Below are 25,156 nucleotides of genomic sequence, written 5' to 3'. Positions count from 1 at the left end.
AACTGAGGATGATTCATGTATGCACACTTGCAGGTGATCTTTGATTTATAAATGGAACATTCATTTGTTTTGTTAAGTTTTAATTTTTTTGGCGTATGCCATTTTCAGCTTTTGTGCATACGTATACTTTTAGTAAGTTTTATAAATGAGACCCCAGGACTAGTCAGCTTGGCTTTTGAATGGTCACTGTAGTAGCAGCGTCATTAACATATATTGATTTTATATACAGCTAATTGCTGACTAATCCACACTTCAACACTAGCAGAAGTTTTTTGGATTTATTTATTTAATTTTTTACACCTCAGATGTCACTTATTGAAGATTATGAGAGACAAGTATCTGTGCACAAACGAAAAATACATAATATCATGGTAAATGTTTGGAGTAAATAATTAATACATAATACACAGAACAGTGTAGCTATTTTTAAATGAGTAGGCCTGTAGTAAAACATTAATAAGATAATATTTCTTTAAATTGTTAGGTTTTTTATTGTAAGGTTTTTATTAATCGTGTGGAAAACAGGAAGCTCGTATGCTGAGTTCAGTGACTTTTATTTTGAAGGATTTCCGGTCGCCAGATTCACTGTTTATCTGCAGGTTGAAATGGTTACGCTTCTAATACTTTTGAAACAGGCTTTAAACCCTTAGTTGTTTGTCACCAGTTACCAGATAAAAACTATTTTACACAATGAATCCTCGTGATAACGGCATTGGGGAGGATAATGTGATTGCACGGTGTCTAGAAGACGCGCTGAAAGTGGCTCTGCGCGGCGCGTTTGAAGTCGCGACGGAGATCGCAGTGACGGAAACCAGCAAACTGATGGCTCAAGTGCTGCAGGATGTGCGCGGTCAAATACATGAAACCCAACAGGAGAACATCAACCTCAAACTACGACTACAGCAGATCCATGCTGAACAAGACAACCCGAACCAGAGCAGAATCAACTCGGACCCAGAAAGGGAGATCAAAACAGAAATTATAAAACACACAGAACAAAGTGATCAGGACCAATCATCATTTCAGACAGTGTTTACACAGGTCTTGGTGAAAAATGTAAAGCCAGAACCAGAGGATCCAGTTTTAGATGGCAGATCTGGTTCTGATGCTAGACCAGACTTTCTGAAGTCTAATGAGGAATGTGGGCTAGACAGAATATCTATGACCCAGTCTAAAATGTTTTGGAGACTTGATTCAGAGCAGCTACACAGTGAGACAGGATCACTGGATGAAGAAGCCAGCCTTGGTAATGGTAAAAACTAATAGTCCCAACATGTTAAATAAATAGTCATTGTTTGGATTTTTTAATAGCCATTTTGTTGTGTTTGTGAATGTTCTCTATTAATACATTTGTATTCTTTGTACATTTAGGTTCCTCTGAAAATACTTTGTCATTCAATGGTGGTCTATCTTCTTTATCCACACCATTTGATGGCCTTTATCAATCAGAAGACAAGACTTCCATCCTACAGACCATGCAAAACTGTAAAGACCAACTGGGAACAAATGTCCAATCCAGCCTGTATGTTTGTAAATTCTGTGGTCGTTCATTTCAAAGTGAACGTAATCGACATAATCATCACATTAGATACCACAATGCTATATTAAAGACAGTGGTGACGGATGCCCATGAAACCAGACCAAGAAAGAAAAAACTGCTAGTTTTTGCACCTGGCTCCAACCCGTATCACTGCAGTGTGTGCAACCAGAACTTCAGTTGCCAGAAAAGCTTAAGGACTCACACACAGATACATACTGGTGAGCATTCATACACTTGTACCTTATGTAGTGTACAGTTTTGCAATGTGGAGGAACTGATACGTCATTTCCGCGTTCACATTAAAAAAAACCCTTTTGTATGTTTAGAGTGTGGAAAAAGATTTGTGAAATGTACAGGTTTAAAATTCCACATGATATCACACAGACTTGCGGTGGATACATTGAGCAAATGATGCTGCAGAAGATGCAAAATGTCATCTTTGTTTCCTTGAGGTTTTACACAGGAGAGTTTTTCCACTAGATGCAATAACACGTACAGTCAAATGTTTTATTTCAAAAAGTGTATCATGGTTTATTTTGTATTGGTTCAACTTTCCACTAAACCATTAACATTGTTTATGGAATTCTGCTTTTGTATTTTGCCGGTTACCATTAAAGCAAACTATATTACACATAGACAGCAGATATCTGCACTTGTTTTGGATAAAAACAGAATCCATTAAACCTTGAAATGTTTTTTTCTGTAATTGTGTTATGATCACAAACAACCTGAAGAACAGCTGTATGTTTGTGTTGTTACAGTTTTATGAATTGCAGTCCCAATGGACATTGTGCATATAACCTCATATACGTTGAGGGGTGGTTTCCCAAACAGGGCTTATCATAGTCCCAGACTAAAATGCATGTTTAGGCTCCCTTAATTTAAAACATTTTTTCATATATCAGTGCCACTGTTTTGACTCATCATGCACACCAGTATTCTTTTTGTAAGGTTTGTTTGTAAAAACTACATAAATGTTCTATTATAACTAAGGCCTAGTCATGGATTAATCTAAACCCTGTACAGGAAACCACCCCTGAAAGTATATGAGTAAGTAACTAACAGAAAGTAAATCTCTGACTCTTAAGAGAATGCTGTTTGTATGTGAGAATTCCAACCATCTTTAAGGATGTTTTTTTTAAGTCTTCAAAATATAGAGATAAAAATCTAGTTATACGGTTGTTGTTGTTGTTGTCAGGCTAGTTTTTTTTTTTTTTTTTTTACAAATGTGGAAACCTCAGAAGTCACTAATGGAAGATTATGGAAGATAAGTATCGATGCACAAACGAAAAAGGCATAATAAATATTCTTAATCATTAGTCGTCACTGCAGGAATCATGGTAAATGTTTGGAGTAAATAATTAATAAAAAAATACACAGAACAGTGGGAGTATTTCTATATGAGTATGCCTGTAGTAAAAATTAATAAGATATTAATATAAATTGTTAGGTTTTTATTATTCGTGTGAAAAACAGGAAGCTCGTTCATTGACTTTTATTTTAAAGGATTTCCGGTCTCCAAAATCACTGTTATCATCCTGCAAGGATTTCTATAGCACCGTGTTGGGAAAAAGAGAAGAAAGAAATAGAAAGTTTTGGTTGGGTAGTGCCTAAAGTATTAAAAGAAATGGAAATAGAAGAAACTCCAATAAGTCCAACAGTTCCATGGGCTACAATAACATTGTGGTTACTTTTACAGCCTACAGTAGATATTATATGACATTATTAGATAAAGGGAATGAGGAAGGAATTAAACCAAGTGCACAAACAACAAATGAGTATACAAGATAATTATTTTGGTTACATACATATTTGGATTCTTCAAAATACAAGGATGATAAGGTAGGAGTGGCTTTTATAGTAACGGAGTTTGATGTAAAGTCAACAAAAGAATTTCAGATAACATGTTGGTATACACTGGTGAAATGTTGGCAATTTATTTGCATTACAGTGGGTAGAAGATAATAGACCTTTAAGGACACTTATATGCTCTGACTCAAGTTCAAGTTTAATATCTGTGAGAACAAGTCATTCAGAAAGTAGAAAAGATATTCTGATTGAGATTCTTCAACCCATTTACAGAATTCAGAGGATGGGTATAATTGTGGTATTTTGTTGGGTGCCAGATGTGGGTGTAATAGTTGGCAGATGAATATGCAAAGGAAGCAACAAAGAAAATAGATATAGATATAAAATATAGCAAGAGTGAAATGAAATATATAATCAAACAACATGTGAGGAGTAAATGGCAAAAACTATGGAAAGGGGAAAGATCAGGATGTTGGTATTAATTCAAAGAATAGTTTGTAAATATAGAACAGCTGGGAATAACAGGCGGGAATAAATTCTGATATCAAGACTTAGAGACACACTGGACTTAATGAAACTCTGAATAGAATGGGGAGACATCAAATGGGAAAATGTGAACATTGTAGTCAGTTGGAAAATTTGCAACATGTTATAACAGCATGTCCTAAATATGTTGATGAGAGAAAGAGTTTGATATCTAGCCTTATTGAAAAGAGAGATCAAATGGATTTGATTAGCATTTTGGGGGAAAGGGGAAGTCATACAGGACTATTTATATTCTGATCCACACTCCTAACCAGTCGGTGGCGGTAATGCGCCTAGAAGTTGTCTACCAACCGCCAATGAAACCACAGAGGAAGAATTCACTGTTTATCTGCAGATATGAATGGTTAGGCTTCTAATACTTTTGAAACAGACTTTAAACCTGTAGTTATTTGTCATCCGTTGCCAGATAAAAACTATTTTATACCATGAATCCTCGTGAGAACGGCATTGGGGAGGATAATGTGATTGCATGGTGTCTAGAAGACGCGCTGAAAGTGGCTCTGCGCGGCGCGTTTGAGGTCGCGATGGAGATCGCAGTAAAGGAAACGAGCAAACTGATGGCTCAAGTGCTGCAGGATGTGCGCGGTCAAATACATGAAACCCAACAGGAGAACATCAACCTCAAACTACGACTACAGCAGATCCATGCTGAACAAGACAACCCGAAACCACTCACTGCTGACCCGAACCAGAGCAGTACCAACTCGGACCCAGAAAGGGAGTTTAAAACAGAAATCATAGAACAACACACAGAACCAAGTGATCAGGATCTATCATCATGTCAGTCTGTATTTACACAGGTCTTGGTGAAAAATGTAAAGCCAGAACCAGAGGATCCAGTCTTAGATGGCAGCTCTGGATCTGATGCTAGACCAGACTGTTTTGACCAGATGTCTAATGAGGAATGTGGGCTAGACAAAATATCTATGGCCCAGTCTAAACTGTTTTGTAGATTTGATTCAGAGCAGCTACACAGTGAGACAGGATCACTGGATGAAGCAGCCAGCCTTGGTAATGGTTAACTAATAGTCCCACTATGCTAAATAGTCATTTTTGGGATTTTTTTAATAGTTATTTTGTTGTGTTTGGCAATGTACTCCATTGATACATTTTTATTCCTTGTACATTTAGGTAACTCAGAAAATACTTTGTCATTCGATGGCGGTCTATCTTCTTTATCCACACCATTTGATGGCCTTCATCAATCAGAAGATGAGACTTCCATCCCACAGACGCTGCAAAACTGTAAAGACCAACTGGGAACAAATGTCCAATCCAGCCTGTATGTTTGTATATTCTGTGGTCGTTCATATTATAGTGAAAGTAATCTACATAATCATCACATTAGATACCACAATACTATATTAAAGACAGTGGTGACGGATACCCACGAAACCAGGCCAAGAAAGAAAAGACTGGAGGTTTTTGCACCCGGCTCCAGCCCGTATCACTGCAGTGTGTGCAACCAGAACTTCAGTTGCCAGCAAAGCTTAAGGACTCACACACAGATACATACTGGTGAGCATTCATACACTTGTACCTTATGTAGTGTACAGTTTTCCGATGTGGAGGAACTGATACGTCATTTCCATGTTCACATAAACAAAACCCTTTTGCGTGTTTAGAGTGTGGGAAAAGATTTCTGAAATGTACAGGTTAAAAATTACACATGATATCACACAAACCTGCGGTGGATACATTGAGCAAATGATGCTGCAGAAGATACACAAAAGAGTTTTTCCACTAGATACAATAACACATACAATCAAATTGTTTTATTTTATAAAGTGTATCATGGTTTTCCTATTTTGTATTGGTTTCCACTAAACCATTAACATTGTTTATGGAATTGTGATTTTTATTTTTGCATTATCATTAAAGCAAACTATTATTAAACAAAGACAACAGATATCAGGTATCTGTTCCAGATTTGGTCTTTCCCTCTTTCTTTATTTTCTAGGCATGCACAAGAATTATGCCTCTTTGATATGGTGGTAAAAATATAAGAATACATTTTGATTGTGATCTATAAGTTACATGTTGCTTATGTGTGAGGTCAAGAAATTTGCCTTGTTTTGGATAAAAACAGAAACCCTTAAACCTTGAAATGTTTTTCTACCAAAGTAACATTAAAATGACAGAAAATTAGGTTAAAAGGAATCATAATAACATTATAAAATTTATATATATATATATATATATATATATATATATATATGAATTAGGGCTAGGCATAGATTAATCTCGTACAAAATAAAAGCAACTTCCTGCATAACATTTAAGTTTCAGCCGTGTGCAAATATTTTATGTATATTTAAACACATACATATATATACATTTAAGAAATGTATTTTAAATTATTTTATATCTTTTTTATTTATATATAATATATAAATAAATAAATATATATACATATACACATGTAAATATTTCTTAAATACATACATGAATGTGTGTGTATTTATATATACATAATAATTACACACAGCATAAACTCATATGTTATGCAAAAAATTACTTTTATTTTGTAAGAGATTAATCTAGATTATATCTAGATTTTATATATATATATATATATATATACATATATATATATATATATATATATATATAATATTAGCTTCTTACTTATAAAAACTGACCTTTTCAGTGTGCCCAGAAAGTTTCTTTATTGTCAGGATTTCAACGGTACCTTATAGAGTACACAATGTATTACAGTTACATTACCTTTAATTTGCATGAGATTTTTTCATCAAGTGACAATAAAATTCATAAATACAAAACATTTAATTTTCCTTACATTGGTAGAATTTGGGCAGCTAAGATGGAAATACACTAGTCAACATTTGAAGTGTATAAAAACCTTTCATAAAAGTTGTCTTAAAGGGATAGTTCACCCAAAAACCAAAACTCTGACATAATTTACTCACTCTTATGTTGTTACATGTTGTGTTCATCAGAACAAAGAAATTTATGCAGGTTTGTAACAATATGAAAGTGAGTAAATGATGACAGACCCTCCATTTCCGGGTGAACTATCCCTTTAAAAATTTACACAATACCCCTTCTTGTCTCAAGATCACTTTGATTGATCTACTTCAAATGTTGACTAGTGTATTAACCTACTAATAGAGGATTAAGTCACTTAAGTATGTGTATCACTGTGCTTTCTGTTTCTCCCACTGCTCTGGTGTCAACGTTTTCTGCTCAAACGCATGGATCTCTTTCAACTCCTCAGCAAGGCAATTATTCACCATCCTAAAACAAACAAGCACAGATATTTATAAAAATGACCAGTGCATGAGGTCGTAAAGTTCATTCAGTCCAGCATGCTTGTTCCTCACAGCTTGACTACACAGCTCCATCCTCTATAGATAATACTCTTCCACAGGAGTTGGCCCTGTAAAAGGATCCGGTTCATTCAGATTGCACATCTGTGCATTTTAAAGACTCTTTTTGCCAGCTGGGACTCTCGTTTCACAACCCTCTCCACTGCATCATTGACTCTATCAAAGCTTATCTCTTTCCCTTCCATTTTCAAATGTTCATTACTTGGCTAAAACAGAATTCCTGTTTAATTCAATGACAATAGCAACGACTATTGATTCGGATATGAAATGATAACTGCTTGTAGCATAACATTAAGACATTGATTATCATAAAACCCGGGTGATTGTCCAACAAACATGGTTACTAAAGAAAAATTACATAGGCAAAACAAAAAAATATATTATTATATATTAATAAATATTTAAAAGAAGAAACTATGTTCCCAACTAATCCAGATATATTAAACTTCTATTTTTCCCCCACTTTATCCTTATAATATTTTTATAATAAAAACATTCAGAATGCTATTATTTTTTATTAGGGTGGCATTATGATTAATAGTGAGTAATCTATTGCAGAATAAAGGTTTTTGTTTACATCATATATGTGTGTGTATGTGTATCTTTCAGAAATGTTTAAATGTGTACATACATTAGTATATTTATGCGTAAGTTATATATAAATACTTAATATATAAATATTTTTTTCCTAAAATGTACATGCATGTGTGCATATTTATATATACATAATTATTATTCACAGTTCTCACAAATATATGACGTAAACAAAAACTTTAATTCTGTAATAGATTAATCGTTATGCAACCCTATTTTATATACATTAATAATAACATTTTGAGAAGTTGCCTCAGACTTTTGGACCACACTGTATATGCAGCATAACTTACTCACTAGTGAGAAAAATGTGTGTAAGAATTTATTTTCACTGATCCACTCTTAACTTACCTGTGCCTCTGCAACAAAGGTTTTCCTTCAAACTGAGGTGATACAACAAGAACTTTAAAACTAGCAGCACATCTGTTAGGTGACGTGTCTTCTACATCCTGAAAAATACAGAACAATCAGAACAAAGAAATGTATGCAGGTTTGTAACAATATGAAAGTGAGTAAATGATGACAGATTTTTCATTTTTGGGTGAACTATCCCTTTAAAAATTTACACAATACCCCTTCTTGTCTCAAGATCACTTTGATTGATCTACTTCAAATGTTGACTAGTGTATTAACCTACTAATAGAGGATTAAGTCACTTAAGTATGTGTATCACTGTGCTTTCTGTTTCTCCCACTGCTCTGGTGTCAACGTTTTCTGCTCAAACGCATGGATCTCTTTCAACTCCTCAGCAAGGCAATTATTCACCATCCTAAAACAAACAAGCACAGATATTTATAAAAATGACCAGTGCATGAGGTCGTAAAGTTCATTCAGTCCAGCATGCTTGTTCCTCACAGCTTGACTACACAGCTCCATCCTCTATAGATAATACTCTTCCACATGAGTTGACCCTGTAAAAGGATCCGGTTCATTCAGATTGCACATCTGTGCATTTTAAAGACTCTTTTTGCCAGCTGGGACTCTTGTTTCACAACCCTCTCCACTGCATCATTGACTCTATCAAAGCTTATCTCTTTCCCTTCCATTTTCAAATGTTCATTACTTGGCTAAAACAGAATTCCTGTTTAATTCAATGACAATAGCAATGACTATTGATTCGGATATGAAATAATAACTGCTTGTAGCATACATTAAGACATTGATTATCATAAAACCCGGGTGATTGTCCAACAAACATGGTTACTAAAGAAAAATTACATAGGCAAAACAAAAAAATATATTATTATATATTAATAAATATTTAAAAGAAGAAACTATGTTCCCAACTAATCCAGATATATTAAACTTCTATTTTTCCCCCACTTTATCCTTATAATATTTTTATAATAAAAACATTCAGAATGCTATTATTTTTTATTAGGGTGGCATTATGATTAATAGTGAGTAATCTATTGCAGAATAAAGGTTTTTGTTTACATCATATATGTGTGTGTATGTGTATCTTTCAGAAATGTTTAAATGTGTACATACATTAGTATATTTATGCGTAAGTTATATATAAATACTTAATATATAAATATTTTTTTCCTAAAATGTACATGCATGTGTGCATATTTATATATACATAATTATTATTCACAGTTCTCACAAATATATGACGTAAACAAAAACTTTAATTCTGTAATAGATTAATCGTTATGCAACCCTATTTTATATACATTAATAATAACATTTTGAGAAGTTGCCTCAGACTTTTGGACCACACTGTATATGCAGCATAACTTACTCACTAGTGAGAAAAATGTGTGTAAGAATTTATTTTCACTGATCCACTCTTAACTTACCTGTGCCTCTGCAACAAAGGTTTTCCTTCAAACTGAGGTGATACAACAAGAACTTTAAAACTAGCAGCACATCTGTTAGGTGACGTGTCTTCTACATCCTGAAAAATAAGCGCAACGAAGCACTGAACGTAATGTTTTAAAGTAAGTAGAAATGAAAAATGACCCACTCCGTGTTTCATTCACGTCCTAATTCCACATTCTAGTGTTAGCTACATCCACGTGTATCGCACCAATCTCCGCTATGAGTTTGTCTCGGATCAGATCTTGGGTGACTGACATAGCTCCCGAGGCAAAGTACACTTTATTGGGACGAAGACTTTTTTAATAAACACTGGGGTGAGTATTTCTTATCACAGAAGAGTCTAAATTATCTGTTAACTACCGGTATGCTTTAAAGAGGGCGGGTTATTGCACAAAACCACCCAATTGGGGTTAGATCTTCAAACAAGCCACACCTCTGAAATTCACTAGCGACCAATCAGATTAAAAGTTTGTCGACCCAAGAATCTGAAACGGACCAATGATAGCATAGAATGCGAGGCCCTCGTTTACTTTGCTGCTTTCTTAATTTGCCATATAGAAAAAGTTAAAAGTCAGAGTTTAAACTCACTAAATATTTTTTAACTCAGAGATTATTATTGTATTAACATGAACATTGATAAATCGTTTACATTGAGATATTTATGGACTCAATACATTAATACACTTTATTATATTTTTGCGCAGGCGATAACCGAACACCTTTAACGGGATAGTTTGAAACGAGAGGGCTTACATAGCAAAAACAAATTAGTATTTTGAATTCAGTTCACAAAATGCAAAAGAGTTACAGTAATTTACATGTTTTAATAAGCTTAAATATAGTAATATTATGATTTATATATTATGGTTTACATCGCGTCGCCAGGAAATCGTTAAATATGCTATTTAAACATGTGCAGTATACTTTATTAATCAATCAGTCATGAAGTAATGCAGCAGTGCTTTAAATTAATACAAACCCTAACTTACAGTTGGTAAGGAGGTAAGTGTTTACGTCTGTAACTGACTAGTTCAACAACTGTCGTTATTACTACGATGGTGGTGGAAGTGGAGAGCTTTTACGGAGTGTATATGCTGTATTGCACTAACCCTAAATTTAAGGGTCGAATATACATCGGCTTTACGGTGAACCCAGAGCGCCGCATCGGTCAACACAACGCAGGGCGACACAAAGGAGGAGCCAAGAGAACGAGTGGCAGAGGACCATGGGAGATATCAGCTAAAGTTTTTACGTTTAATGACCAGATCTCTAATTTCTAAATAAAGTCACTGTTAACACAATTATTATTTTAAAGGGAGATGGTTCTTATCATACACGGCTTTCCATCTGATATTGCAGCGCTTCGGGTAAATCACCTTTTCTGTTTCCTTTGGTTCTTTCATTTACCTGTCCTGCAAAAATAAAAGCATTAGCTAACATGAACTGTCAATGAGTGATGTATTTGCACAACAACATTTATTAATCTTTATTAATGTTAAATACGTCATCTATGAACATGATTTCTGAGTCCTGTCCAATCAATTCTTGTTGCACACTCTTTTAAGGGGATAGTTCACCCAAAAATGAAAATTCTGTCATCATTTTCTCACCCTCATGTTGTAACAAACCTGTATACATTTCGTTGTTCTGATGAAAACAAAGGAATATGTTTTAAGAAATGTTTGTAACCAAACCGTTCGTGGACCCCATTCACTTACATAGTTTATTCCTACTATAGAAGTGAATGGGGTCCACTAACGGTTTGGTTACAAACATTTCTCAAAATATTTTCCTTTGTGATCATCAGAACAAAGGCATTTATACAGGTTTGTAACAACATGAGGGTGAGAAAATGATGACAGAATTTTCATTTTTGGGTGAACTATCCCTTTAACAGTATCGTCAAGCTACACCGTTGCTGTTGTTTAGCGACCTCTAGCGGCAAACATTATTGTGCCTTCAAAGAATGCTGTTAATTGTTAGTTCATGTTAACTAATGTAGTTAATGTATGCTAAGAAATGAAACCTTATTTTAAAGTGTTATTATCAATTCATTTAATGATGCATTTTTATTTATAAAGCTTGAGACCTAGTATGTACCTTTACCTTTATTTGTCTACCCTACACTAGTTTGAATGGGCGTGGCAGCATCCGCACATCTCTCGTCGACTGTCCCATGTTACCCGACGCAGCCGTAAAGAGTCCAGTTTGCAATTTCACTGGCGTGTGGTGTCAAACATGCTACGGGTCGCACCATGGGGTCGACTCCCCCTCACTGTGCGCTGGCTGAAGCAGGAGTATCGAATGGACTTTGCTCCTGAGCTGCAACCTCCTTTGCACATCCCTCTGGCTTTTGGTTGTGTTCGTGCTAAAAAGAAACCACAGCAGGAGTGCAAGGAGCAAGAGGAGGGACGGGTGGAGTGGTGTGCATTGTGTAAGGAGCTTGTTAAGGTTGGTTGTACTCTAGTTTTTAAATCGTTTTAGCTCTTAATCCTGATCGCAATAGGTGTGCCCTTATAGGTGTTTCTTTTTCTTGTGATTTCAGTTTGAAGATAGGCTGTCTTGTATTCACCCTTCCTGTCAAATCGTTTGCCATTTGATATGTCTGGCCAAACATTTTCTGAAGTCAGACCCTAACCACCTGCTTCCCGTGGAGGCACAGTGTCCTGGCTGCAAGCATTCAGTGCTATGGGGGAGTTTGATCCGACACAAAAACGGCTGTTATGGTGATTTAGAAGAAATAACCTCATCGTTGTCTCAGGTCAGTTGTTATGCGTTTGAATTGTTTTCTTACAGTCATGTGATTTTGATGACATTCTGAGTCTGTGGGTGTGTTTCAATTGGCTCCCGAGGGCGTGAAACTTTCCAAATACCCAAACTTGCGGTCTTTGCACTTGACCACTTGATGTGTTGTTGTGTGATGACCAGTGGTGGCCGGTGACTTCTCTTACAAGGTGCGCAAATTCAAAATATGTGTTCGGAGTGTCATGTGCATTATGCGTCTTGTCAAAATACGTGCCTGCTGCACATGCTTCGAAAGGGTTTATGATAAAGAGACGCTCACATTCATAAAATGCTCGCAAGACACTGACTTAACACTAAACTTTGATTACACATGATATTAAGCGAGTATCTGGGAAACGCAAGCGTCTCTTTTATCATAAACCTTTTTAAAGCGTCTGAACCAAGGTCCTATTTTGACATCATGTGTGATGCACAAAAGTTTACATGAAAATATGTGTCATATGAACACATATTTTGAAATGATGAGCCACACACATAATGGGCTCATACATGTTGTAAGTGACGCATTGTGCGCCCTCGAAAAAGAAGTCACCGGCCGACACTGGTGATGGCTAGACTCAAAGTCTGTAAAAACTCACTAAATATGTTTAAATGTTTATTTTTATTACATTTTCTTTTATATAGAATCATTGGACAGATGAACTACAGTTATGACGACAACTTCATGCAGCTGTTTTGTCAGTATTTATTGGACCGAACTCTTAAACAGACAGATTAGGGTCAAAGGAAGAAGCTTCACATCTTTTTGGAAATAACAAGGGTATAAAACATTTAACTCAAGACTAAGATAAGTATAGCTATGTAATAAAGCTAAACCGAGTCATTGCACTAAAAATATAATGTTTTTATAGCACATTTTAATGCAGTGATAAAAAATGAACATTATGTATAAGCTTGGTAAGGACCAGAGTAATGTCTGAATAGTATTTTTGTAAGTAACTGTTTTAAAATGTTAATGTAAAAACCATGTGTGGTCAAATGTATTGAACAATAAATCAGTGGTATTTTTATTACTTGTTTTTTACTTTTTTTATGTGTTCCTTTAATGTCAAAGTAAATGAATAGTACATACTCATCTATATTTGTTTAGAATAGAGTTATGCTGTAAAAAGTGTACAGTTTGGGGTGAATATTTGTGCAGCTGTTTATCAAAATCTCTTTATGTGTGTTCAACAGAATTAAGAAACACAAGTATAGATGAACATGAGGGTGACTAAATGCTCTCCGTTTAGGGTAAATTATCCCTTTGAGGCCGGGGTGGGCAAACTTTTCTTACATGAGGGCCACATCAGGTTTTAAAATACAGGTGAAGGGCCACATACTATGTGAACAACAAATTTAGCTTTATTTATTCAAAATCAACACTCTGTTACTACTGTACTTAATTCTGCAGAATCTGGATATCATCGTTTGTAAAGAGATTTGTTTAAAAGTGAACATCCAACAGCGTGCTTAAATGTAGGTGTCTCTTACACACACATATTTTGGAGGGACATATTATAGACCAGAACTAGTCAGCTTGGCTTTTGGGGGGCCACTGTCCTGTCAATAGTTCACCAGTAGTGTCATTAAAGGGGCCATGGCATGAAAATCTGACTTTTTCCATGTTTAAGTGCTATGATTGGGTCCCCAGTGCTTCTATCAACCTAAAAAATGTGAAAAAGATCAACACAGTAACTTAGTTTTGGTAAACCATTCTCTACAAGCACATGAAAAAATAGGTTGTTGAAATTTGGCTCTCCTTATGATGTCATAAGGAGCTCTTATTGTAATAATACCACCCCTTAATCTGCACTATCCAATCACAGCACTGCCATTTAGTGCAGAGAAAAACACAATTGAGTTTTAATTGCAACAAACCACCATCATTGTGATCAGTGTTTGAATTTCATCAGCTCATTTGCCTTTTAAAGGACACACCCAAAACGGCACATTTTTGCACACACCTACAAAGTGGCAATTTTAACATGCTGTAATAAATCATCTATATGGTATTTTGAGCTAAAACTTCACATGTGATCTGGGGACACCAAAGATTTATTTGACATCTTAAAGTATTGTGCCATGGCCCCTTTAGCATCTTTTGATTTTATATACAACTAATTGCAATTGCTGTAGACTAAACCACACATCAGCGTCACTAGCAGAAATATTTCTGCATTAAATATTAATACATAATACAATACAATTGAGGACGTCACCGCACTCAGATGTCACCGCACAACGAAGAGATTATTACTGCACAAACGAAAAATGCATATGTATTTATTCTTAAATAATAGTCGTCACAGTAAGTATCATGGCGGTAAATGTTGGGAGTAAATAATTTATTGAGAATACACAGAACGTAGTAGGTATTTTTCTACGAGTATGTCTGTAGTAAACTTTAATGAGATGTTTATTTAGATGTTTTTATTATCTGTATCAAAAACAGGAAGTTCGTTGAATTCAGTGACTTTAATTTTGAAGTATTTCCGGTCTCCAGATGTATAGTTTTTCAGCAGGTAGAATGGTTACGCCGCTGCTTATAGTTTTGAAATAGACGTTAAACCTTTTGTTGTTTCTTACCAGATAAAAACGATCTCTTTTTATACCATGAACCCTCGCGAGAACGGCATTGTGGAGGATAATGTTATTGCAGGAAGTATAGAAGACGCGCTGAAAGTGGCTCTGCGCGGCGCGTTTGAGGTCGCGATGGAGATCGCAGTGAAGGAAACCAGCAAACTGATGGCTCAAGTGCTGCAGGATCTGCGCGGTCAAATACATGACTCCCGGCAGGAGAACATAACCCTCAAACTAAGACTACAGCAGATCCATGCTGAACAAGGAAACTCACCAGAGCAAAGCAGAATAAACTCGGACTATCTGAGTGCAGATACATCAGGGAGTCTGAGTCAAAAGCACGACTCGTGCCCAGAAAATGAGCTTAAAACACATCACATACAACACATAGAGGCAAGTGATCAGGATCTGTCATCGTTTCAGAATGTATTTACACAGGTCTTGGTGAAAAATATTAAGCCAGAACCAGAGGATCCAGTCTTAGATGGCAGCTCTGGTTTTAATGCAAGACCAGACTGTTGTTTTGACCAGAGGACTGATGAGGAATGTGCGCTAGACAGAATATCTATGGTCCAGTCTAAACTGGTTTGGAGACTTGATTCTGAGCAGCCGCACAGTGAGACAGGATCACTTGATGAAGGACCCAGCCTGGGTAATGGTTAAAACTATAAACAAGCCCCACCATGATAAATAGTCATTGTTTGTGTTAGTTTTGGGATAGATGTACTCTATTAATGCATTTTTATTCTTTGTACATTTAGGTACCTCAGAAAATACTTTTTCATTCAATGGCTGTCTATCTTCTTTATCCACACCGTTTGATCAATCAGAACACAATACTTCCATCCTCCAGACACTGCAAAACTGTAGAGACCAACTGAGGACAAATGTCCAATCTAGCCTGTATGTTTGTCAATTATGCGGTCATTCATTTCATAGTGAAAGTAATCTACATAATCATCACAATAGATATCACAAGACTGTAAAAAAGGAAAGACTGCTAGTTTTTGCACCCGGCTCCAGCCCGTATCACTGCAGTGTGTGCAACCAGAACTTCAGTTGCCAGCAAAGCTTAAGGATTCACACACAGATACACACTGGTGAGCATTCATACACTTGTTCTCTATGTAGTGTGCAGCTGAGCTTTGCAATGTGGAGCCAACAATACCTCATTTCCACATATAAAAAAAGTATGGGTAAAAGAACCGTATTATTATGAAGGAATATTCTGTTTACTTTTGCAAGTGTTTTACCTGCATTTTTAATAACGCATTGTATTGTGGGAGCAAAAACTCTTTTAACCGCCCAAGACGAAGAGAGGCAGGTCAGGCGCCATTACATTTTTTTGTGATTTATTTTTTTTTATTCTGTCTCATCTTTTTTACACTTCTGTTGTAAAAAGTAAATTACATTTTATTTTTAAATACAATTAATTTATATAGCGCAGCGTAGTATTTTCTGCATGTGCAGAGTTGTTAATTTGCATTGGTGACTCATCAGAGGCAAATAGCGCGTTTTTGTGTTAATCGTGCTGCCCAAATCGTGTCATTTGCATCGCCCCGTGCGCCTATTGGCGTCTTTGCATTGATTTGGTATGTAATCTACTTGCAAAAATGATTGAATTCGCATTTGCAAAGCATTGCTTTGTTCGCTCTAGATATCTCTTGGGATTTAACTTTGTGTGATGTAAATTTTTCTCTTTAGTTGAATATTTTAAACTTGCACAAAAACGCGGTTGAGGCAAATAGCGCGTGTTTTTGCAGCAATCGCAGAGCTTAAATTGCTTCATTCTCATCGCCCCAACGCGAGTTTGTGCACATTCGCGTCTTTGCATTGACTTTATATGTAATCTACTTGCGCAGATCGTTGAATTCGCGTTTGGAGATACACCTCCACCGGTCCAGGGGGTTAAAGATGCACAAAGTCTGCAAAGTCTTTTCAGCTTGTCACTATAAATCACTTTTTTCTGCACTGCAATCGCTATTTTTCATTTTCCTGAATTTTGCCTAGATATTTCAGAGATAACTGCGGAGCCCCTAAAGCCCGGGATATACTGCACGATTATTGGCTGTCCCAGACGAAAGATTGCCATTGTGAAACAATCGTCGCGATTTCTGTTATCGTGGCCCTTCATCTGTGGTCCTATGTCGTACTTTGAGAGAGGTTTAAAGATGGCCGTTTTCGCGGTCTTGTGTCCAAAGATAGCCTACGATAGTTTTCTGACAGTGTCAGAAATTCAGCATGATCACAGCGCAGTGTGTTTGCTGCTACGACCCTCGACTGGTATTTGTTTACCACGAGCGCATGCAGGTGACGTTGTGCTAACGTGTGACGCAGCCGCCGAAGCTTCTGTGTCATCATCGTACAGTCTACTCGTACCCGAGTTTAAACTGTCCATGTCGCAAAGTGTGATAAGGTCCTGCAGTGTATTCCGGGCTTAAGGGGACATGGAGCAAAAATTTAATTAAGTTAAATTTTGCGTGCACACCTGAAACTATTGCATGTGAAACTAACACGTTTAGTTTCGCGTGCGTCCGTTAAACTTTTCGCGTGCGTACGTTGAACTTTTTGCGTGGGCACGTTAAAGCAACACCAAAGAGTTTTTTTTACCTTAAAATAACGCTTCCAAAACAGTTTCAGTCGTTCATCCACTCTAAACAGGGTGAACAGCACTTTCACATTCGCTTTGCAGCCCTCTATCGGCCAAAACCGCACTAAAGAAGTTTCCAACCGTCGGGTAGCGGTCCTGTAGTCCGAGTGAATACTACAAAAACTTGCTTTACGGCAGACCTACAATCCAATCAGAGCCAGCTATGCCTCAGTATTTATGACAGTGGGTAATGGACAATTACGCTTCTAACCTGTAGGGGGAGCAAAGAGCCAAAACTCTTTGGTGTTGCTTTAAACTTTCGCGTGCGCACGTGAAACTAAACTTGAAAAAAAATCTGCACATGAAGGTTTCGCTTGAGAACATGAAACTAAACTTTTTTATATTTTTTTTACTCCAATGTCACCTTAGAGGCTCGGTAGATAACAGACAAGAAGTTATAGAATTTTTTTTTATGAAAACCATATTTTGACATGGTTTGACAAAATTGACATTCAAGTTATGTTTTGTTTTTTTCTGAAAATGTTTCAGTGCGACATCTGTCAGGTATTCCCAGAACGCATCACATTTTCTGTGAATCTGCTTGAATAAAATGTAACATTAATTTTGGTCTATATGTTATATATCCATAGAGTCACATGATGTACCTGCTTCGATAATTCTCCCACTGGATGTTCATCTGCAGCAAACATCACCTTCGTCATCTTGTCCCGTGGAGTATTCCCCATGCTGTGAGGTTTATGCTGTACCATGGCACAAAATGCCATCAGACCTCATGCTTGCCATAAGTAAAAAGAAAAGACCAAAGCCTAAAGAGAGAAGAGAGCTGGTTCGCATAGTCATTGATGATGTATTCCGTAAAGAACGTGGAAGGCCTGGAAGAGCAAAACTGCGGGAAATTGCCAAGCGGATTGTAGCGCAATATCCCTGTTCTTTTCAAGACAGAGACCTCCAAGAAAACGTCATTGGGACAGGATACGATACACTTTTTATACAGTTAGAAAACAGAGTTGAAAATCTTCGTCGGCCATCAACCAGCAGGTCAGCAAAGAGACCAGCGAATGATGAAAATGCTTCGAGAAAAAGGTCCACGCCTTCAGATGGTTATGGATGTGTGGACTGGCAGCCTGACATTGAGTTAACATCTGAATTAGAAACTAAAAAAAATGAATTGAAAAGTGCCTTTAAAACCAAAGATCTTCAGGACTCGAGTGTTCGAAAATTGATGGCTGAAACATATTGCATCCAGCGTGCGACAATCAACAAAGGAAGCACCGTAAACACAGTTTTGGAAGAGTGGCCGTATCTTTTTGAAGCAGATCACTTGTTTGATCATACATGTACCCTTCTTGGCTTTTCGGTGCAAAATAGGCTGGCGGAGGAATTGTCAAGAAAAGGAAAGACCATTATAGACTTTCTTTACTCGAAAGGAATGAAAATGCAACTAGTTGAAGAGCCAATACAGTTGATCACTGCCATTGCAATATTCTTTAAGGAAAACCCTGATTATCTTTTCTACCAAAATGAGGTATGTGTTTTTGTTTTAAAACACATATTTATTTATCTGCAAGAAGATACTTTTGTATTTAAACAGCAGATAATAATTTAGGGCTGAGACTATAAATCGTGTCGATTCTGCTTGCTATGCTTCTCAATGAATTATGGTGAAATGTCGCTACATGCAAGCCAGAGGGCGCTCTCGTGCAGAAACTCAATATGTGCCGCAGAAGTACTGTACTGACACTTAAAGCCCCAATGTATAAACCCCAAAAATTAATCTTCCAAGATTTAGGATTATTATAGTTAGTGTTTATTTATTATGTGTTTTTTAAGAAACAGCTATACATCAAAAACAGGTCATGGTTACAAAGCTTTTCATTGGTTTTCTTTTCCAGCAACAGGACTCAACTTCTGCCGGTCTTCCAAGCATTCCCAGCACTCCATGCATTCTTATTATGGGTTTGTAGTCTATTTTTTCACTTATTAACATATTTTCTTGTCATGTTTTTTTCACATTTTTTTGCTTTTTAAATAATTGATTATTTTTATAGGCATTGCTGTAGATGAATGCATTTTTTTTCCGTTTGTTATTACCAGTAGAGGGCGCAGTTGTTTGAGCATGGCTGATTTAAGCAGCTATATTTAGATCTGTAGATGCAATGTTTTCCTTTTGTAATACTGTCTAATGTCTTTTGTTTAAGGTGATGGGCTATTCAAGATTGCTGTTGATCATGAGATTGTTAATGACCACATCACTTCCCCCATTGTAGCCCTGAGCTACACTTTCTCTTTGTTTTATGTCTTAAACATAAAATACCCAAAAGAGATGGCACTTACCCTGGAATTCATACAAAGGTAAACAACACATTTTGTTTTTTTAAATATTGTGTGTAGGCCATATTGTTGTGTTGTTGTTTATTAAATTGAACGTTGTTGAATTTTTCTTTCCTTAAAAAAACCTAAGGTACAAAATGCACATTTTAACCTACAGTGATTTATTTGCTGTCCCAATGTCCGACCACCTGTGTAAAAATTACGGTCGAATTATCTATTTTTATTTTTGACAAACTACCAGGCCGTGTGGTAATTTAATTGCCGTGTCAATCCAGATCTATACATACACATACACACACACACACACACATATAATAATATGCTTTTATTATGGAGTTATACTTCATGTGGCTCAATGTACAGGCCAGAAATTGGGCTGTTTTTGCATAGACCTGCTGGGGGGTTGATGGTGCCACATGGTGATCAACGGTAAAAATGACAAATTTGACCTCTTAGCAAAAGGAAAAAGCACCAACATTCAAAAATGCATGATAAAAAGGTGTCATAGCTCTGCAATCAAAAATGTGGTTATAATGGAAGTCAATGGGGCAAAAACAGCCACTAACAATAAATGAGGGAGAAAAAAATATAAACTGATTCTACACAAAAACTGGAAGTGCTTCAGGGCCAATGTTTTTGCCGATCTTTGACATGTCCAAGACTGTGAAAAAGGTAAACAAAAATCCAGTTTACAATAGTGCTGCACAATTAATCGCATCGCAATCGCGATGTCAGCCTGTGCGATTATATGACAGCAAAATGTTGCAATTATATGAAATAAATAAATGTGTGGACTTGTTAACACAAACTTTCTGATAACAGTTTGATAATTTTCCTTGCTGTTTAAAAACGCAATATTAGCATCAATAACCGCAATGGGAAAAATTACCCAAATCGTGCAGCCCTAGTTTACAATCACTTTTTATATTGAAAATCTGTGATTCGGTGTGTGTTTTTTCACCGAATCAGTGACACATCAGTACTGATCAAAACTACAAAATCTGTTAATAAACTGAGGTTTAAAAAAATTTACTACCGAAAGGGTAGTAAATTTGCCCAAGGTATATTGTTGAGTTTTTGAAAAATTTCAAAGCATTTTCTTAAAATATATGTAAATATAAGATTTGTCACCAAAACTCATTTAATTTGCTAAAAGAGAGAAAGTTGTGGCCAAATTAAGAGTAAAAAAAACTCTAGTGGATGAAAACATCCCCAACAACACATAAGGGTTAAGAATTCAAATAAATCTTTGGTGTCCACAGAGTATATATGTGAAGTTCTAGCTAAAAAAACATAGATAATTTATTTTAACATGTTAAAATTGCAACGTTGTAGATGTGGGCAAAAGTTTGCAGTTTTTGGGGGGGGCTTTTTAAATGCAAATGAGCTGATCTTTGCACTAAACGGCAGTGCCGTGGTTGGATAGTGCAGAATAGATTAAAGGAATATTCCATTTTCTTAAAAGAAAAATCCAGATAATTTACTCACCACCATGTCATCCAAAATGTTTATGTCTTTCTTTGTTCAGTCGAGAAGAAATTAAGTTTTTTGAGGAAAACATTGCAGGATTTTTTTCATTTTAATGGACTTTAATAGACACCAACAATTAATACTTAACTCAACACTTAACAGTTTTTTTCAACGGAGTTTCAAAGGACTTTAAACAATCCTAAACGAGGCATAAGGGTCTTATCTAGCGAAACGATTGTCATTTTTGACAATAGAAATAACAAATATCCACTTTTAAAGCACAACTTCTCGTTTAGATCCGGTCGTCATGCGCTAGCGTGACCCCACGCAATACATCATGACATCAAGAGGTCACAGAGGACGAACGCGAAACTCCGCCCCAGTGTTTACAAGTGTGTTGAAAGAGGACCGTTCCTACGTTGTTGTATGTCAACTGATACTAATTAATGTCTTTGTGTCAGTTTATTGTTTAAAATGGTCCGCAAATGTGCTTTTTTAAATATGTAACACGTGACCTCCCTACGTCACTACGCATTTACGTTAGGTCGCGCTGGACCGGACCTAAATGAAAAGTTGTGCTTTAAAAGTGCATATTTTTTATTTTTCTTGTCAAAAATGACAATCGTTTCGCTAGATAAGACCCTTATGCCTCGTTTGGGATTGTTTATAGTCCTTTGAAACTCCGTTGAAAAAAACTGTTAAGTGTTGAGTTAAGTATTAATTGTTGGTGTCTATTAAAGTCCATTAAAATTAGAAAAATCCTGCAATGTTTTCCTCAAAAAACATAATTTCTTCTCGACTGTACAAAGAAAGACATCAACATTTTGGATGATATGGTGGTGAGTAAATTATCTGGATTTTTCTTTTAAGAAAATGGAATATTCCTTTAAGGGGCAGTATTATCACCTTCTGACGTTTTTTTTATATAAATGCAAAAGATTTTTATATGAAAATGCTTTTGTTTTATGTCTCTACGAATTCTCTTGGGTTCATTATTATGGATGCTCAAAATATTGTGAACTTTCTTGCTGTCAGAGTGTGAAGAGAGTATTCATATCATAATTCAAATACTGTACAGTGTCATATTTTATTACTTGTGTACTAAAACATTTTTCATTTCCTTAAGAGTTTTCCTGGGAATAAATCCTGAACGTGGGTCAAAGGCTCAGATGAAAGGAACAAAACGGCTACACATTCCTCAAAGACTGCTGAAGTTGCTGTATGAACTAAACAACTTTGAAAATCCATAGAAAATTTTTTATTTTTTTTTTACTCAAAACAGAACTTTTTTTACAGTGCATTAATGGACAATTTTTAATATGTTTATGTATGCAAAAAGATTTAAGAAATGCAAATGTCTAAAATTCTACCAGATATCACACAGTCCTGCAGTGGATACATTGAACAAATGATGGTGCTATGTTATATGTCCAAAACCCTTATGTTATGCTTGTTTCCTTGCGGTTTTACACAGGAGAGTTTTCCCACTAGATACAGTTGTGGACCAAAATATTGGCAATTATGAGCAAAATAAATCTACAATGTTTTTCTTTTTGAGCTTTAGGTTAAAAAAATCAATTAGTTGTAATTGGGGGGAATTACATTATTAAAGAAATGTTTTTGGCACCCCATACATTTTTATGAATTACAATTTTTTAACAATAACAGTGTATCATTGAATTGTATATACTAAAGATAGGCAGTAGCTATCAGGCATAGAGGCTGCATATCTTACACAACAACATAAAAGTTCATTAAATTCATGTTAAATAACAATATCATTTGTATTTTGATTGAATAGTTTGTGACATTTCTAGGGTCTCTTTATACGTTGAATTTTGTTCTAAAACATAATGTAGATCATTTAGTTTGTGAACATTAAAGACAAACCCACTCAAACACTTCATGTTTCATGCATCCGGATTGCATTTCTGTGCACTCTCAGACACAGCAGGAAGTTAATTTGTTAAAGTAATGATTTCACTGCAATATTACTATCACACACACCGAACAACTCAGAACCAATTGCGTGCATGAGAGAAAGCCTGCTGGTGGGCTTTGTCTTTATTTCAGACAGCAGGAGGGCTATCTGCACATTACTTTCAGCTTCATTACGCTTTTAGCTTCATGAATAAAATGTTTGCTCTGCAGTACTGTTGTCAGTCATACCTGTCTGAAGTATAGATATGAGAGATTATGCATAACCCGGCATCAAAAATAAGCATTTAAAAGCAAGAAAACCCCTATTCCTTAGCTTACTCACACCTCGTGGCCTGAGACTTTGAAGGCCTTTGACACTCTCAAGACCAAAGGTATTGTGCAAGACTATAATCCTGCGTTGGATTAATGACATTCTGCAGAGTTTAAATCCAAGACCTTAAAGTGTTCTTTTAAAACCTTGAATTTTCCAGCAAATGGAATTCAAATCAATTTATCACTAGTTTTAAAAATGTCCCGAATACACATAGGAAATACAATTATTTTTTAATTAACAGTTTTAAAGGTGTTCACATACTTTCATAATTTAATACTTAATAATACTTCAAAACTTATTCAAAAAAAATAAACTGGCTGCTACCTTTTCATTGTATGCAGAAATGTTTCTATTGTCATGATTTTAAATGTACCTTTTAGAGTACACAATGTTTTACAATAGTAAAAAAAACTTTAATTTTCATGGGATTTTTGTGTGTGACAATAAAATTCATAAATACAAAACATTTAATTGACCTTAAATTGGTAGGATTTTGCATGGGCAGCCAAGATGGAAATGCACTCAACATTTGAAGTGGATCAAAACCTTTCAAAATTTTCGTGTTAAAGTCGTGTTAAAATCACGAAAAATGTGATTAATTATTTGTGAAATTCAGCTTTTTTGTGCCTTGAGAACAAATGTCTTTTTCGTGTCACGAATAAATAGTTTTTCGCGCCCGTTGCACAACTTTATTTTTTGTGTCATTTTATGTAATGTTTTCTCATTGTTTTTTCCTATTTTCTTACCATTGTCGCTTGAGGTTAGAATTACTTTCTGTTACATTTTTAGACATCCTAACCCTAACTCCAGTTTAAAAATATGGAAAAAGAAAGAGAAAACAATACACAAAATGACACAAAAAAGAAAGTCAATTTATAGAAATTTGTGCGAGTGACACGAAAAAGACAATCGTTCTAAAGGCACGAAAAAAAGCTGAATTTCATGTCATGGACACAAATACACTGAAAAAAATGATTCATTGAATTTAATCAATTTTTCTAAGGTAAGTGGCTACAATCAATCTATTTAAGCTACATTTAAACAGAAGTTTTATATTTTATTTTGCTTTACTAATATTTTTTGTTTGAATGTAGCTTAAATAGGTTGATTGCAACCACTTACCTTGAGAAATTGATTGAATTCAATGAATCATTTTTTTCAGTGTAATTAATCAAAATTTTCGTATAACACAACTTTCTGTGAGATCATGTTGCAATAGTATTACAAAAAAAATTATGTTATAGATTTCTATAAATAGTTTTTCATGCCTGTTGCACGACTTTCTTTTGGTGTCATTTTATGTATTGTTTTCTCATTGTTTTTTCCTATTTTCATACCATTGTCGCTTGGGGTTAGAATCACTTTGTTACATTTTTAGACATCCTAACCCAAAACACAACTCCAGTCGACAACGATTTAAAAATATGAAAAAAAAGAAAAACAATACACAAAATGAT

At 35.6% G+C, this 25,156-nt stretch overlaps 5 protein-coding genes across 7 annotated transcripts; 3 read left to right on the top strand and 2 right to left on the bottom strand.

Annotated features, from left to right (window-relative positions):
• Positions 1-541: 541 nt before the first annotated feature.
• LOC129449204 (uncharacterized) lies at positions 542-2,721 on the top strand. Of its 2 annotated transcripts, none has more exons than XM_055211989.2 (2): positions 542-1,252; positions 1,372-2,721. In XM_055211989.2, the coding sequence occupies exons 1-2, from the start codon at positions 691-693 to the stop codon at positions 1,950-1,952; spliced, it is 1,143 nt and encodes a 380-aa protein (XP_055067964.2). In that variant the 5' UTR covers positions 542-690; the 3' UTR covers positions 1,953-2,721. The 2 variants fall into 2 exon arrangements, with proteins under 2 accessions (XP_055067964.2, XP_055067971.2); XM_055211996.2 differs by having other exon boundaries at positions 543-1,246.
• A 1,422-nt stretch (positions 2,722-4,143) lies between these two features.
• Positions 4,144-23,349, top strand: LOC129449097 (uncharacterized). Of its 2 annotated transcripts, none has more exons than XM_055211876.2 (6): positions 4,144-4,906; positions 5,027-5,413; positions 18,274-19,169; positions 19,537-19,600; positions 19,843-19,996; positions 22,572-23,349. In XM_055211876.2, exons 1-6 carry the CDS (start codon positions 4,321-4,323, stop codon positions 22,693-22,695), a joined length of 2,211 nt encoding a protein of 736 aa, XP_055067851.2. In that variant the 5' UTR covers positions 4,144-4,320; the 3' UTR covers positions 22,696-23,349. The 2 variants fall into 2 exon arrangements, with proteins under 2 accessions (XP_055067851.2, XP_055067845.2); XM_055211870.2 differs by lacking the exons at positions 4,144-4,906; positions 5,027-5,413 and adding exons at positions 14,947-15,685; positions 15,795-16,133.
• Positions 6,924-8,294, bottom strand: LOC141353233 (bolA-like protein 2; the record flags this gene model as incomplete). The annotated part of the gene is made up of 2 exons (XM_073859710.1): positions 6,924-7,153; positions 8,191-8,294. Coding segments are annotated over 2 exons (204 nt in total), but the record flags the coding sequence as incomplete, so codon positions are not given.
• On the bottom strand, positions 8,312-10,048 carry LOC129449245 (bolA-like protein 2). Its single transcript, XM_073859319.1, has 3 exons — positions 9,862-10,048; positions 9,645-9,743; positions 8,312-8,608 (listed from the first exon to the last, which is right to left on the bottom strand). Exons 1-3 carry the CDS (start codon positions 9,921-9,923, stop codon positions 8,509-8,511), a joined length of 261 nt encoding a protein of 86 aa, XP_073715420.1. The 5' UTR covers positions 9,924-10,048; the 3' UTR covers positions 8,312-8,508.
• On the top strand, positions 10,179-13,481 carry slx1b (SLX1 homolog B, structure-specific endonuclease subunit). The gene is made up of 5 exons (XM_073859318.1): positions 10,179-10,900; positions 10,988-11,033; positions 11,797-12,117; positions 12,212-12,427; positions 13,096-13,481. Exons 1-5 carry the CDS (start codon positions 10,722-10,724, stop codon positions 13,123-13,125), a joined length of 792 nt encoding a protein of 263 aa, XP_073715419.1. The 5' UTR covers positions 10,179-10,721; the 3' UTR covers positions 13,126-13,481.
• Positions 23,350-25,156: the final 1,807 nt, after the last annotated feature.

This window comes from Misgurnus anguillicaudatus, chromosome 21, assembly GCF_027580225.2.
Source record: "Misgurnus anguillicaudatus chromosome 21, ASM2758022v2, whole genome shotgun sequence".
NCBI lineage: Eukaryota > Metazoa > Chordata > Actinopteri > Cypriniformes > Cobitidae > Misgurnus > Misgurnus anguillicaudatus.
The sequence above is the reverse complement of the archived record's forward strand: the minus strand, read 5'-3'. Positions and strand labels throughout refer to the sequence as shown.